Source organism: Pyrenophora tritici-repentis, chromosome 1 (genome assembly GCF_003171515.1).
Source record: "Pyrenophora tritici-repentis strain M4 chromosome 1, whole genome shotgun sequence".
NCBI lineage: Eukaryota > Fungi > Ascomycota > Dothideomycetes > Pleosporales > Pleosporaceae > Pyrenophora > Pyrenophora tritici-repentis.
The window spans coordinates 622,501-636,273 of record NC_089390.1 but is presented as its reverse complement, the minus strand read 5'-3'; the positions used below and the strand labels follow the sequence as shown (position 1 = coordinate 636,273).

At 53.1% G+C, this 13,773-nt stretch overlaps 3 protein-coding genes across 3 annotated transcripts; all 3 read right to left on the bottom strand.

Moving 5' to 3' along the window:
• Positions 1-5,335: 5,335 nt before the first annotated feature.
• On the bottom strand, positions 5,336-7,022 carry PtrM4_002300 (GTPase-activating protein; the record flags this gene model as incomplete). Its single annotated transcript, XM_001941815.2, has 2 exons — positions 5,336-5,680; positions 5,742-7,022. The coding sequence occupies 2 exons, from the start codon at positions 7,020-7,022 to the stop codon at positions 5,336-5,338; spliced, it is 1,626 nt and encodes a 541-aa protein (XP_001941850.2).
• Positions 7,023-9,035: 2,013 nt separating this feature from the next.
• Positions 9,036-12,550, bottom strand: PtrM4_002290 (serologically defined colon cancer antigen 1; the record flags this gene model as incomplete). The annotated part of the gene is made up of 2 exons (XM_001941813.2): positions 9,036-12,335; positions 12,395-12,550. The coding sequence occupies 2 exons, from the start codon at positions 12,548-12,550 to the stop codon at positions 9,036-9,038; spliced, it is 3,456 nt and encodes a 1,151-aa protein (XP_001941848.1).
• A 332-nt stretch (positions 12,551-12,882) lies between these two features.
• Positions 12,883-13,699, bottom strand: PtrM4_002280 (RET3, Vesicle coat complex COPI, zeta subunit; the record flags this gene model as incomplete). Its single annotated transcript, XM_001941812.2, has 5 exons — positions 12,883-13,080; positions 13,132-13,177; positions 13,226-13,267; positions 13,324-13,450; positions 13,513-13,699. 5 exons carry the CDS (start codon positions 13,697-13,699, stop codon positions 12,883-12,885), a joined length of 600 nt encoding a protein of 199 aa, XP_001941847.1.
• Positions 13,700-13,773: the final 74 nt, after the last annotated feature.

Sequence of the window (13,773 nt, the reverse complement as noted above, 5' to 3'; positions counted from 1 at the left end):
TGCCAGGACCACCATCCACATATGACCCGGGATGAGATTGGTACCCGTTCCCTTACGGCCTAGGGTCAAAGTATGGCAGGCGTGGGCGGATCAATCTGATTCGCGGCTATAGCAGGGCAGCGAAGAAGAAATCAAAGAGTAACAGGCAAGGCTCGATGCAACGAAGATCAAGCTTCTACAAAGCACTCGCGTGGGCCGGCGTGGTCGATCAGGTCCAGATTGGTGAAGGGCGAGTGAAAGTGGGCAACAGTGGGGAATGGGTGTGACAAGGAGGGAAGAGGACCGACTGGAGTCGGGCCAACCAACGGCAGTGACGGCCGCAAACACATGAGAGCAGCACGAACAAACGGCAAGCCATAGATGAGGACAAGCCGATGTGTGGCGTTTAGCGGGCGACGGCGGGAAGTAGGCTTTGCAGGGATGTGCCTGGGACGGGATGGGTAAGTCAGCAAGCGCAATGTTGTTTTACTGCGGTGCGCGTTCTTGTAGTCCCGCTATGTGACGCGCGTGGAGAAAGGCTCCGGCTGATGCAAAATCTGGTTACGGTTCCCACTTGTGGCGCTGGCTTTCGCCGCAGCATTACTCTTGTCCCGGCCGCCCACTGCTACTCTGTGCCGTTGCGAGCTGGCAGCCAAGCAAAACACAGCCCAAACTACCGCTGCTGAGTTTGATTTGATGAGCAGCATCCGCCTTGGAACTAGGCTGATCGGAGAAGGCGTCGCGGATACTTCCACTTTGGCCTCGGCCCCAATTCCCTGACCGTGGACGTGGGAAGCAAGACGAATGAGTGACGAGCCAACGACGTGCTACTGCTTTGCTCTCTACAGTATCACTACATACTTACAACCGAGCGAGAGCGGCCTCAAAAGACAAGTTGCCTTGCCCCTGTCGTACGGGAAACGCTCAAACCAACATCTGTCGTAATAAACATAGGTGTCGTCGTATCAAATAAGCTCCGGTGCCGCCAATTGGGCGTGCCAAACTTTTGTCTGTGCGAAATCCCGAAATCCCATGGAGCACGCATGTGGTAATTCATTGTGCAACTCTGCTCTGGACCACGGCCATGGCATGTCCCTGGGTCTTTTGATGGGCGTGGGCTGGGGATGGTGAGCCGTGCGCTAACCTGACCAGCCAGCAGGGTCAACGTCCGGGAGGAAGCGAAGCGCAAGATTACCGCTGCCCAAAGTGTGGTCTGACACTGGCCTAGCTTGCCAATAGCAGTATAGGGAAATGAAGGGTCGTTGGTCTCTGTCACAGCCTCAGCCATGTAATGTCCCGAAGTGGAAGCGGTGAAATGAGCACTTCGTGTCCAGAGAGCCGCCGTGCATCAACACGAAACCTTGGAATGGTGCTGAAGGGTATCCGGTGGCCCTGCTGCAGAACCTGTTCCGAGCCTAGTGCCGAACCCGAACGAGTATACTTACAGATGCCGTCTGAGCGTCAACGGCTGAAGGAGGAGCACCCCCCCTGCTAGGTGTAAGTAATCATAAAGTCAATGGTGGGACGGAACAAGGAATAGTTTCCAACGTGTCAGCCTGGGGGGGACCCCTCCGGATCGACATAGCGTGACAGACGGCATGGCATGGCCAATCGATAAGAAACCCACCCAGGACCCGACACAAGACCCGGACATGTGTCACTCTGAGGCGCTCCTACAGATTGGCTAGACATGGGCGGAGCGTAGCCTCATGGGTTGATGCTCGCGTGCGCGCGCGCGCGCGCGCTTCTATCTCTGTATTTTTTTTCTTCTTCTGCGGTAGCCTTGTGTGATCAGCGGTGCACCAGCACTGACGGTGTGTTCCCACTACCGGTACAGCATGTAATATGAGCAACAAGTTGGATGACAGCTCGCAAGCCCGTCTTCAGACGCGGCGTTGCGCCATGCCCGGGCGCCTGGCACCGCCTCGAACGATCGATTAAAAGGTAAATTTCCGCGTCGGCGCCTAGGCTATACCTGTTTGGATCTGCAGCGGATCTACGTGAAACTCGCGGCGCACCGGATCTGTACGAAGGATCTTGGAGTATGATTTCAGGCCCCAGTGGACTAGACCTTGGGCCAATCACCACCCACATGTGCCGTCGAGCATCATCAGAAAATGTCGAAATGCGGATAGCAGGGCGAAATTGCTGCTGAGGACATACTGCGTCCTGCAGAGTGAGAGGGGAAGTAAGGTTTGATTTTTTGCCAACATGACACATTTGACAATGTCTCGATGATTACGCACCTAATGACGGAATGGGTAGCCTAGGTGTATATAGAAAACAAGTCCTAGTAGTCATAGCGCGCCGTGCAGACGGCAACTTGGCAGTTTGCGGGCTTGAAACCGGCCAAAATGCCGTCGTCGTCGTCGCGAGGCAGGCGGGAAGGATTGCGGTAGTGACCCGGGGCTATCATAGTTACCTACCGCGTGGGTTAGGGAGTCTTGTACGCTACTACTACGCTGAGGCGCCCGGGGCTTGTAACCCGCCCCAGCTTGGAAATGATGAGGCTTGCAGCAAGTTTGAACATGTGCAGAAGCAGCACATGCAGTTCAGGTCGAGTCGTGCCTTAGCTTCTGCTGGAAGGGCCATGTACGGTCGGAGACTCGGAAGGCAAGTCAACCGCGGCTGCTGCTACAAGCGCACTGATACCATCCATACCATGCGTAATAACGTAGTTCGGTGGACAAAGAGGAGCCGGCGTATCGCTCCTCAAGGGTGGTTACGGATATAGGCACGACGCACCGCCCATGTCCAATACAAATCGTCGTCGATCTCTGACATGACGTCTTGCAACAGAGAGAACTAGAGCCGGTCTCATCTGCCTAGTTAGTCCAGAGAGTTTAGTGTACCAAGATCGCGAAAAGGACTATCCATGGAGATAGTACCCAGAGCAAGGCAAGACATTAGCCGGCTAGGCTTTCGGTGAGAGAAGAAAAAAACCTCCGGCTCGACACACCCCTCCCCTCGCACTCGCTTGCCCTTCCCCAACACACACAATCTCTCTCTTTCTCTTACCAAGCGCAAAACGTTGTTGCACCCTTTCCCACATGGGCAAAAAAAATGAACATCACCCACATGGAGCAGACAGGCATACCGCTGATCTCCGCTTCATCTTGAGGGCAAAAATCAGACCACGATCAGCGCGTGCGTTGCGTCGACGTTATGCCAGAGGAGTTCAACCCGTTCGGCGTAGCCGAGTGTGACTCCAAACGGAGATGCAAGATGCAAGATGCTTGTCCACTTACAAGTGTTTGCGGTAGTTGAGGGGGGCAAAAATTCTACGTACGCGTCGTGGGGAGGCGAAATGTGTGCATGACGGCGGTTGCACCTGCTGCGTTGACAGTCGTTCGCCACCCGAATCGGCACCTGTGATGCCGCTTTGAGCTGACCTTTGCAATTCTACCCGTCGACTTGGGAGGTGGAACCGATGCAACCTGTATTTTTTTTTATTTTACACAAACGTCGTCTGTCCTTCGGCAACTGTTTTTTCTTCCACATTCCGATTCCAGAGCATACACATGATGTGTTGATCAATTAGTCAGTCAGTCAGGTCTGGCTGGCCTCCTAAAGTTGCTTTCTTCCACCCATCATTGCCGTGCATCGCTTGCAGTAATTGCCCCGATGCAATCTGTCGTCCGTCGTGTATGTCTCACTTAGCTGTCACTGTGCTGTCACTCTCGCTCGGAACCCCATACCCGCCGCAAAAGATGCCTGTTATTATCACCAAGCTCTTAACAGACGGCATTTTCTTAACAGACGGCATTTGAATCATGCGGCTATCGGACCTCAAGGGCAACAAGTGTCACGTGCCCGCCTCGCCCTCCATGCCACAATTTTAGCAACACGAAAGAAGGCTTCCAAGGGGGAAGGTGGAGTGCAGATCTGTGACCAAGTTGTTGCCGCAAAAGGTAAGATGCAGGCTTTTGCTGCACTGTCGTCCCAGTCCCAGTCCTACCCGTCCCCGTCCGCCGGCGACCGCACCCCCGGCCGAACCCCCTGAACGCTGATCGATATACCGGTACATCATCGCTATCGCAATAAACGTAGGCAAGTAAACTGCCGATCAATTATAAATAAACCCGAGCGACCAGCTCTCTGCAGTAAACGACGACGATCTTGCACAAATACAGTCGCTATCCGAACGGGCTTCGAGAAGGCAACGTCGAAGTCTTGGAAGAGGCAAGGGTGATGTGGCGCGGAAGGGAGGAAGGAGTGATTAACAATTAAAATTAACTAAATGTAGTTCGGCAGTAGGTAGGTATGCTCTGAATGGTATATGTGTATGTGTTGGAAGGCCTTGTACGATCGTACGGTGAATAACAGTAGCTAAGGTAATCTTGTGTATTGGTATTCTGGTGTATGATGATTCTACGAATGTGGGGGCTACGAAGGTATACATAGCGTTGGGTCCGAGTTGGGCCGAAGTAGGATCGAGGCGGTACATTGGGCCTTATTAGGCGACACACCGTGTGTATGCCGACAGTATGTGTCATGCATGTTCTCCGTAACATCGCGCGCGCGCGCAAACGAAACAAACCCGTAGGTGAATAAATATGCAAACCAGAAAACAAAGAGGTATCTTCATAACGGACAAACAAAACAAAAATTTGCATCTATACCATGTCATGCGCCCGACAACGAAACATCGTCAAACCCACCTTTTTTCCAAATAAAAGCCTTGATAAACGGCTTTGAAGCACAAGCCATGCCATACCATGCTGTGCCCATGCCATGTCCACACACGAGCCCTATATGTGTTGTGCCCGGCTCACTAACCGTATTGCATGCCCGTAAAAGAGACATGCCATGCCATGCCATGCCATGCCCCAAACATAGCCCATGGGCGACCAAGTAAGCTGAACACAGCTTCCCAAAAAGACCCGCCGGCGCCGGCCGTGAAAATAATGCCCTAGGGGGTTGGTGAGAAGATAAAAACAGTCGCCGAAGCAACAAAAAGAAGGAAGGGTCGTATGGCGGCGCGCGCTGATAAACACCAGAGTAAATGGGTATGAGGTATCTTCCAGGGAAACAAGTAAAACATGAGGATTCAGTCGCAAGAAAAACGTGGGAGACACGTTCAAACCCAGCGACGCGGGCGACAAAAAACGGCATCAGCGCAAGCAAGCCACTGATGTCCAACTGATGGCGGACGTTTGTAGCTTCCGGTAAACCCACATGGAAGCTTACTTCAAGGGGGAAGCTCGGCTGGAAACAAGTAGCCTAGTTCGGACTTCGGTGACCCAAACAACAAAACCAGCAATGCGCCCGTCCGGCTGCGTGATGGGGGGCGCCCTTGTCGTTTAACATCTTGGTGACATTCCAAAAGGAGGCGCCAAAGTGCGGCCACCGGCATTCAAGTATTGCCTCGCTTCTTGCGCAATTTATATTCTGCTTTAGCCACGCGCATCAACAGCTCTTCGTCCTTGATGGGTATCCAAGACGTCAACACCTTCATCGCGTTTTCAAAGTCAGAGTCGAGAAGAATCTCTCGCGTTGCATTGATCAGTGCAGCTGATGTCGCATGCAACACGTCCATGTCGCCGTTGAACTTTGACGTCGGCGAACTGGACCGCGACTTATCGCCCAGAAGCATGAATACGTCCCAGACGCGTAGTTGAGCCGGGAACGGGAGGGAATAGTTGAAGAGGGTCAAGTACCATCGGGTACCGTATGCGGTAGAGGTGATGCCGAGTTCATTCTATGCAAAGGTTAGCATTAATGTTTGAACAAGTGTATTCTGCATAAGAGTCCAGACTTACTAGTTTCTTTGCAACATCTCCCCCGCGCAGCCAATTCAGCTCAAAGTCGTCTAGAGCCTCCATAAGGCCTTCGAAACCAGCCTCATAAAGCCTCTCCATGCCCCGAAGCTGCCATAGCCGAACTAGCATGACAAACGCCCTGTCCTCTTCATAATAGCAAAGGAGTGTTGCCGTGACAGAAGCCATGCCTTGAACGTAGCCCGTCTCAGGTAAGTAAAGTGACATGGCATGAAGTACACGGAAAAGCATTCGTTGTCCACCACGATACCGCCGTCGAAACATGATGTGTCTGTTGATGGTCCGTGGTACATCGACGTCGATTTGCACGTCTTCTGCAGAGCTCTCCATCTGTAATTCGTAGAAGCTCTCGATGAGCTCTTCCTCGGTCGGGCTGTCCTTTTCAGCTTTGGCGCTGGCCGCGAGGAACGAGTACCATGCAGTCGCCCTCCAGCGATCTGGAATGCCTTTCCAAGTACGAGAAATAACTTTTGGATCTTTGGTGTCGAATTCGAACAGCATACCGCCCTTGTCTGCGCCGGATTTGACAATCTTGGCCATCTTACGCCATTTGTCGTTTCGGGCGATTTCCTTTGCTTTCATGGCCTGAGCTGCTCTGCCGCCTTCCTGTTGCTCTGCAACTTCAGCCAAACCCGGGGGTAGCTTGAGCATGTCACTGGCCTCCTCCCTTAGCCTGCGGTCTCTGTTGTGGGGTAGTCGATTGGTGGCATGCCGTAACGGCCTGTGGATGCTGCGTGCGTCTGAGTTGTGACCGGAGAATAGCGACCTAGCCGGTCTTGACGATACGCCAGAAAGTCGACGTTGAGGAGAGCCTGATCGCGGGTCTGCGGAGCGGGATGATGGTGCTCTTGAACTGCTTCGGCCTAATCTGCGCCTTCTAGGCTCTGCTGACAACAATTGCAATGTCGTGGTGACTCGGTGCAGGTGGGGATCGTCGGGTCCGTCAGGGCCGTCGCCATCGGAATTGGATTTCGATTTTGACCTCTTCGGAATGATGAAACCGTATCGATCAACCTCTCCATCCAAATCTGCCCAATCTTCAAGTCCACCAGCTACCTCGGTCGGTTCCTTGATTATAACGCTTCCAAGTCTTGAACTCATCAGTGAGCTTGTATCCTCATTGCCATCTGCAGCCACCGACGAGCCATTGCCTGGTATGTTGGTAACTCCGCTGTTGCCCCCTTGGTAGCTGTTGTGAACACTATCCGTCTCCTCATCCAGTTTTCCCCAATTCACAGCGCTCTCGTTGCCATGCATGTACATACAGCGCACTTTGCGCGACAATGTCATCTCATCAGAAGACAGGACTCGGTGGTTGATGCTTCTTGCTCTTGTTGAATAACGCGAAATGGACCGTGGCGGCGAAAGATGTTTTGTGGCTGGGGTGGGTGGTGACAGCGACTGCTGCGCGGGACTAGACTGCTCCTGCCCCTTCTCCCGCTCCTTCTCCTTCTGGCGCGGTGGTGTGCTCGGCTGAGGCGCGCCTTCCACCAACAGATCCATTTGTCTGCTCTTCCTGTTTGCCTTCTTACCACCCAACATCATGCTACCTCGCTTAGAGAAAGATATCTGCGCGTCCGAGGAAATGTCGTCGAAGCTGCCTGTGGGGATGAAGGTGTCGAGACCGGGAAAGGCAAGGTCGTCCTCCTCATCAATGTCTAATGATCGGTGCCTTGAAGCACGGCCGTTGATACGTGATGAGCCTTCATGCTGGACAACAATAGCAGGCAGGGCAGGCAGGCTAGGCGTCTTGTGCAGGCTCGTGGGTGAGGGGGGTTCGTTTGTCGTGGTATTGTTGGAAGGTGCCAAGGCGGAATCTCTGCGGTCGTCGTCTTCTGTCAATAGGGTGCGCTTCAGGGAGAATGCTCGTGGGCCTGGTGAGGTTCGTGGTCGCCGAACATTGCTCAACCATGATCGCGCTGCGGGGCCCTTGGTCGACGAGGCGCTGGGGGCATTGGACTTGACAGGTGACAACGCGTTGGAAACGTCAGACTGCTCCACCACGGCAGCGCCAGACGCATCCGCAGCCTCATCTCTCATCGTGGACAGCGCGGGTCCTGGTCATGGGAAATCCGTCCCGGGGAGGGAAGCGGCCTGTAAAGCGAAATGAAAGGGCTGCGGTTGAGGCGGCGGCACTTTGCGACAGCCTGACAGGTACAAGGCCGTGTTTGACTTTATCCAGTGCCGCAGCTTCCAATGCTGCAGTTTGGTTATACAAGACGGTGCAATGGAAGAGCAGAGACGTTTGCGACTACTATGAGACTACGAGATCAGCAAAGACCCTGCTGAGCTTTGCTGATGAATAGGGGGCGTCTTTGGAGGTAATGGTCCGAGTCGTGGGTCGCATGCCATCTTCGACCCGGAGATTGCCCAACGCGCCGCCTTGGTGCGACGCCTGCTCACTTTACCACGCTCGTACCTGGCCCATCTCCAATGCTGCTGCCAAGGAGCCCTCTACTTACATGACTTTTGTTCTTTTACCCATCTTACCCGCCACACCCATCTCATCAGCCTCAACAACCTCGCGCGTTTGCACCGACATGGCGTCATGACGCGTTCAGTGGCTGCTACATATCCTCAACACCCCACAGCTCTGACCCTGCGCCTGCGGACACAGCTCGCTGTTTCACACATCAATAAACTCTTCGGTCATGGCTACTCGAATTGGATTCGAACTAATCGCTTCGTAACGTCATAGTCGGCCTGGACTGACCTCGTATCAGCAGTCACACCATGGACAACTCAATGCTGCAGCAGCAACCCCCCATTGCAGAAAGAGCTGGACGTCCTCATGGCGTTGTACACGCAGTCACGACATTCTCGTGCTTACCACGCTGACGGCCACGCAATCTGTTACCTTTGTCCAACCTACCCCAGGGGCTGTCTTACCCTTGTACCCTTGATGAGGATCCCCTTGCTTACAGCTACGGCCACCAGCGCTTGTTGGTCTATCATGTCGGAAGTAGCAAATACCGTAATATGCTTCGAGGCCTCCAATGACGCTGCTCACAAGACGTGGTGGCATGTTGGCGAAAGTGTACTACCTTCAGCTGAGTAAGATGCACTTGTCCAGCTGACCGACCATTCATGTTACGCCAATTCAAGAACACCATATTAGTGCTTAGTGAGGTTGAGATTGAAATAAGAACGAATCAACCATCACAAAGTGCACCATGCAGCTGATACTCAAAGGCATGACTGTATAAAGTACCCATAGGATTGCAGGTTGTATTCTACATGTTTCCTTTTGCTAGTCTTCCCATCACTATCCGCCGCTCACTTCTTCTTCGAGCCCCTCCCACCTCTCGCGCTCTTCTTCTTGCCCTTGGCAATCTCGGCACCCCGTCGTCCACCAGCAATCATAACTCTGACTTTGCTAACCGGCACTACACCAACTACCTCCATCTCCTTCCACCCCCTGATAAGGTCAATCTCCTTTGGCCAGATACGCTCCGTATCCTGGCTCGACTTGTCCAACGCCTTTGCGTCCTTTCCAGCGTGGTCCCAGATTGTCAGCACCTCCTTTACAGCTTTACCACGCTTAGTAGAACCAGGCTGCATCTTGGCCTTGTATTTGTATGACGAGAGTGCGGACCAGGGAGCGCATACGGGGATTGCAGAGAGAATCTCATCGTTTGGTAGTGGACGGCCAGTGAAGGCGTCGAGGTTTTGTAGGTTGGTCTTGAGAACTTCGTCGCCCTCGTCGTCATCTTCAGCATTCTCTAGTGCACGTAGACGCGCTTCTTCGGCGGCTTTGCCTGCAGCTTGCGCACGAAGGTGCTGCTCCCGGCGACGTTGCTTGTCAGCTTGAGCCTGCTCTTCCTTCTGTCGCTTCTCTTGCGCAGCGGCTTCTGCTGCTTGTTGGCCGGATTTGGAACCTAGGAGGCGCATAGCTAGCTCTCGGTCTTCTTCGTCCTGCGCGGCATACTTGGCCGCTTGCTTCTTTGCCTTTGCTCGCTTGCCGCGAGGTAGAGGTGTGTTCTTCTGCTTCGTGCCCTGTGATGTTGCTGTGCCTGGTACCTTTCCAGGTGTCTTGGCACTTCCTTCTTCTGCAGATGAACCCTCTTCGTGTGCGGCATCGTCATCTGCTGGTGCTGCATTAGATGGGACTTGGGGCAGTTCTGGAAGCTGCCCTTTTCTCGCGAGACGACGTTCCCTTGCGGACAGTTGCCGGCGTCCGGTGGATTTGGATGTCTTCTCCGTATCCGCTACAGAGCCATCATCCTCCTGTGGCTCTTCGTTTGCTGATGATCTATTTCGCCCTCCAGACATGGCGAACTCGTCATCTTTTTGCGCAACTGACGGCTCGTCTCCATCATCGGATTCATCTCTTGCATCTGTCGTTCTTGACTGCAGAGGATTGCTTCTAGGAGCTGCCGCTTCAGACTCAGCATCACTCTCTTCTGTCTGACCCATCTTCGCATCAGGGAAATCGTCCTCGGAATCAGATTCAATCTTAGCGTCCGGGAAGTCTTCGTCATCATCGCTGTTGTCAGTTTTGGTATGGTCTGCAGCCTTGGTCTCATCCGTAGGCTCATCCACCATTTCCGCAGCGGAAACTGCAGTCTCCTGTATCCGATGCTTGTGATGATTTGCCTTGCTTGACTCGCTGATTTCGAACATGACTGCAAGTCCCACTACGAGTTGGGCTAGAGGTAAGAACTCCTTCTTTCCCTTGACGTTGAACATGCCCGCTGGGAGAAATTCGCCAGTTTGTCCGGTCTTGCTCACTTGGTCGCTGCGGACCCACCATGCTGACATGACAGCCTTGGAGTCCCATGCGTCCGAAGTACATATGCAAAGGTTGCCTGCTTGCGAAAGCGTAGAGGGTGGTATCGGAGCATCTGGTGTATCGGGCTTGTTCTTGATAATCATGGGCATGGCTCCCTTGAGATCGGCGTGAACGTATACATCTCCCTTGCGTAGAAAACGTCGGTAGATGATCTCGTTTTGCTGCGCGTCCTTGCCTCCCAGGACTAGGTAGCCATCCGAAGAAATGAAATAGATAAACTTTTCGAACCACTGCTGTTTGCGAACGGGTCGGAGCACCTCCTTCTCCTGCTTCAGGCCCTTTTTCAGATCCTCGGCTACCTTCTTCTCGTGGCTCTTCAAAGCTCTAGTCGATGCTTGCAAAGTGCGATCCTCCTTGTTGGCGGCTGTTTTCTTCTGGTCAAAGTATTCGGTCGAATTTGCCCATGCGGTGAGACTGAGATCAATGTCGATGGCCAACTGAGGTCGAGCCGACACCTTGACTGGCGCAGACTTCTTCTTTGCGCCATCTTCTTCGCCTGCGTCTTCGTCACTGTCCTCGCTAACAGAACTCGTTTCATTGCCCTCATCCTCTACCTCTTCACCTTCCTCCCAATTTGTCTCGTCTAGTAACAGGGTGATGGTGTTCTCGTTCAACTTTAGTGGTAGTTTGATGAGCTGTGCGACAGCGTTCCCGGAGTTTTGCTCTCGCTCGATCAGACGCGCGATGTCGACCCAATCCATGCCTTGTCTTATCAGTCCGTTCACAGCCTCAGTGGCTTCGGTGACACGGTGTACGTTGGCCAGAATTGCTTCTGCCTTTCGGAAGTTTAGCTCTTGTACTTGCTGTAGTCCACCAATGCGATCTTCGTGTTCCTTGCGTGCCTTTTCTAGCTTCCTCTTGGCCTGCTGTTCGCGTTCCGTCAACTTTGACTCTAGTTTTTGGCCTTCTATCGAGGAGAAGAACTCGTCCACGGCTTTGTTAAAGCCATCAAACTCGATAAAAGTGTAATCTGAGTTCTCGAATTGCTGCGGGCGGAAAGGGTGGAAATCATCGTAGAGAAGTCTTGCCTTATCAGACGACTCATCCTCGTTCGTTGGCGCCGATGGGTTGGGCTTCGCGAGGATGTAGCCCTTGATTTGATTTGTTGTTGTGATTTCGTCTGTAATTTTTCTTGCATCCCGTAGAACCGACACTAGCTTCTCCATGAGGCCATCGTCGGCGATGACCTCCTCCGGCTTCAGGGTCGAATCGAAGTCTGCAACATGTAGCGCATGGTCGACTAGCAGCGGAGGACACTCGGTAATAGACACAGCCAGCGCTTTCCTCAGAGAGTCTTTGCCTGCCTTCTTTGCTTTCTTCCCTGTCGCTGCAGGCTGATTCTGCTGCCTGTCCATAGCCTTCTGCAATGCTTGTCGCACCCGTTCCTTTGTAAGCTCCGGAGCGCCGCCATAGTTTTGTCGTAGAGTGAGGTTGTATCTCAACCCAACCCTAAGTTTCTCGTGTTCTTCGCCTTCGTCGACATTCCGCAGCAGCGACAAAACGTTCAATTCGGCATCTGTTAAGACGATGTTGCCACCAGCGTAAAACTCCAGGTACAATCTATAGAGTCCATCTGAGAATTGAAATTCCAGGATGCGGTCTGTACCGATCTGTGCAACCGAGGTGATGCGTCGCGTTTTCAGGTACTTGCGCAGCTTCGCGACGAAGCCTGAAGGCGTCCCAGCCGTGGTTCGCGCATACTCGGTAAGATGACAACGGAAGCCGGAGTCGATGAGAAGTTGCTCACGGTGGTCGGGCTTGTGGAACTTGATAAGGAAGATTCTCTATGCTGCATCAGTCAGGTGATTCATTGTGACAGCTGGACATGTCGACATGTACCTACCGAACTCAAATCATAGACATTGGTGACTCGAAGTGAGGTGAGTTTGGACGAAAGCTCATGGGCTATTACCTGAGCGAAACAATCAGTACTGTAGAGAGAAAATGACGCATTGAAAATACTTGCCTTGACGTCCAAACTGGAAAACCTTTGTTTCATGGTGTTGTGGAGTGTGAAGAGTCTGTGGTGAGTGGGGTCGCCAACTGAAGGTGGGATGCGGCGATGACGAAGGCAGGCGAGTAGCGCGATTACAAGGGTCGTGTACCTCTTGACAAGTGCGGGTAATGGATTTTGACATCAACATGGTCGCCAGCACACATACGTCTGCGCTTGCAATCGGTAGAGATTGCATGTATTCATAGGGCCTTTATTGTGCGCGGCGCGCTACCTACTCTATTACCATGCGCCGCGTTCCGGGCCTTCGCAGTCGCAATGCCTCATGCATTTTATCCCAAACTCCGACAACGCCGCGCCCAACAAAGCAAACACGCTCATAGGCCCTGCCGTATCCGCTCCGCCAGCTGCCTCTTTCCAAACTCCCACGCGTTCAAGAAGCCCTGCTCGGAAAGATCAATGTTCTTCATCGATGTCATGTCTTGGGCTGGGGGCTTGCTGACGCGCGAAGCCACAATTACTGGATCGGTTTCCAGGATGATACCGTCGTCGACGAGCTCATCGACGGCGAGCGACTGTGGAGGTCAGTGAGTGAGTTTTTGGGGTTGAGAAGTGTAATTGCCTACCACGAGGTCGTAGTTCTCAATCACGGTGCGCTTGTCGACCGAGTTCCTAGGCCGTGTCAGATATATTAACCAAAGCTTATTCGGGACTGCCTACTTGAGGAGGATGTTGAGTGAATCCCTTAGAGCTAGGACAACACTGGCAACTGGTCAGTACAGGCTCGCTCGCTCCTCGCTCCGGTGCCATGACCATACCTGTATAGCAGCACCTCGTTCTCTTCGGCGCTTCCGACCACATAGAGCATAACATCCGACTCCATCTTGAAGACAATGACTTTTTGGTCGTATAATATAATGTCGGTCGTCTGCTTGGCCGTTTTCTCTGTTTCCCATGTCAGACGCAGCCCAGCCACATATGCCGGGTTCCAGCTTCAGGCTACACACCCAGTAGTCCCTTTTCAAACGCCTTCTGGTCCTTCACCGTCTTGTATGCCATCTGGCCCGGGTAGTCGTTCTGGTGACCAGCGGGTGGGTGTGGGTTCGAGTAGTATTTGGTGAGGATGCGGGAGCCGTCGTCAATGGCGAGAATGAGGATGGCCTGGACGCTGAAGAGCGAAAGTGGACGCGACATGATTGGGGATATGGCTATCTTTTGGTCGCGTAGGCGTCGGTCAATGGAAGCTGTCTTGTGGGGGGAATTGGCTG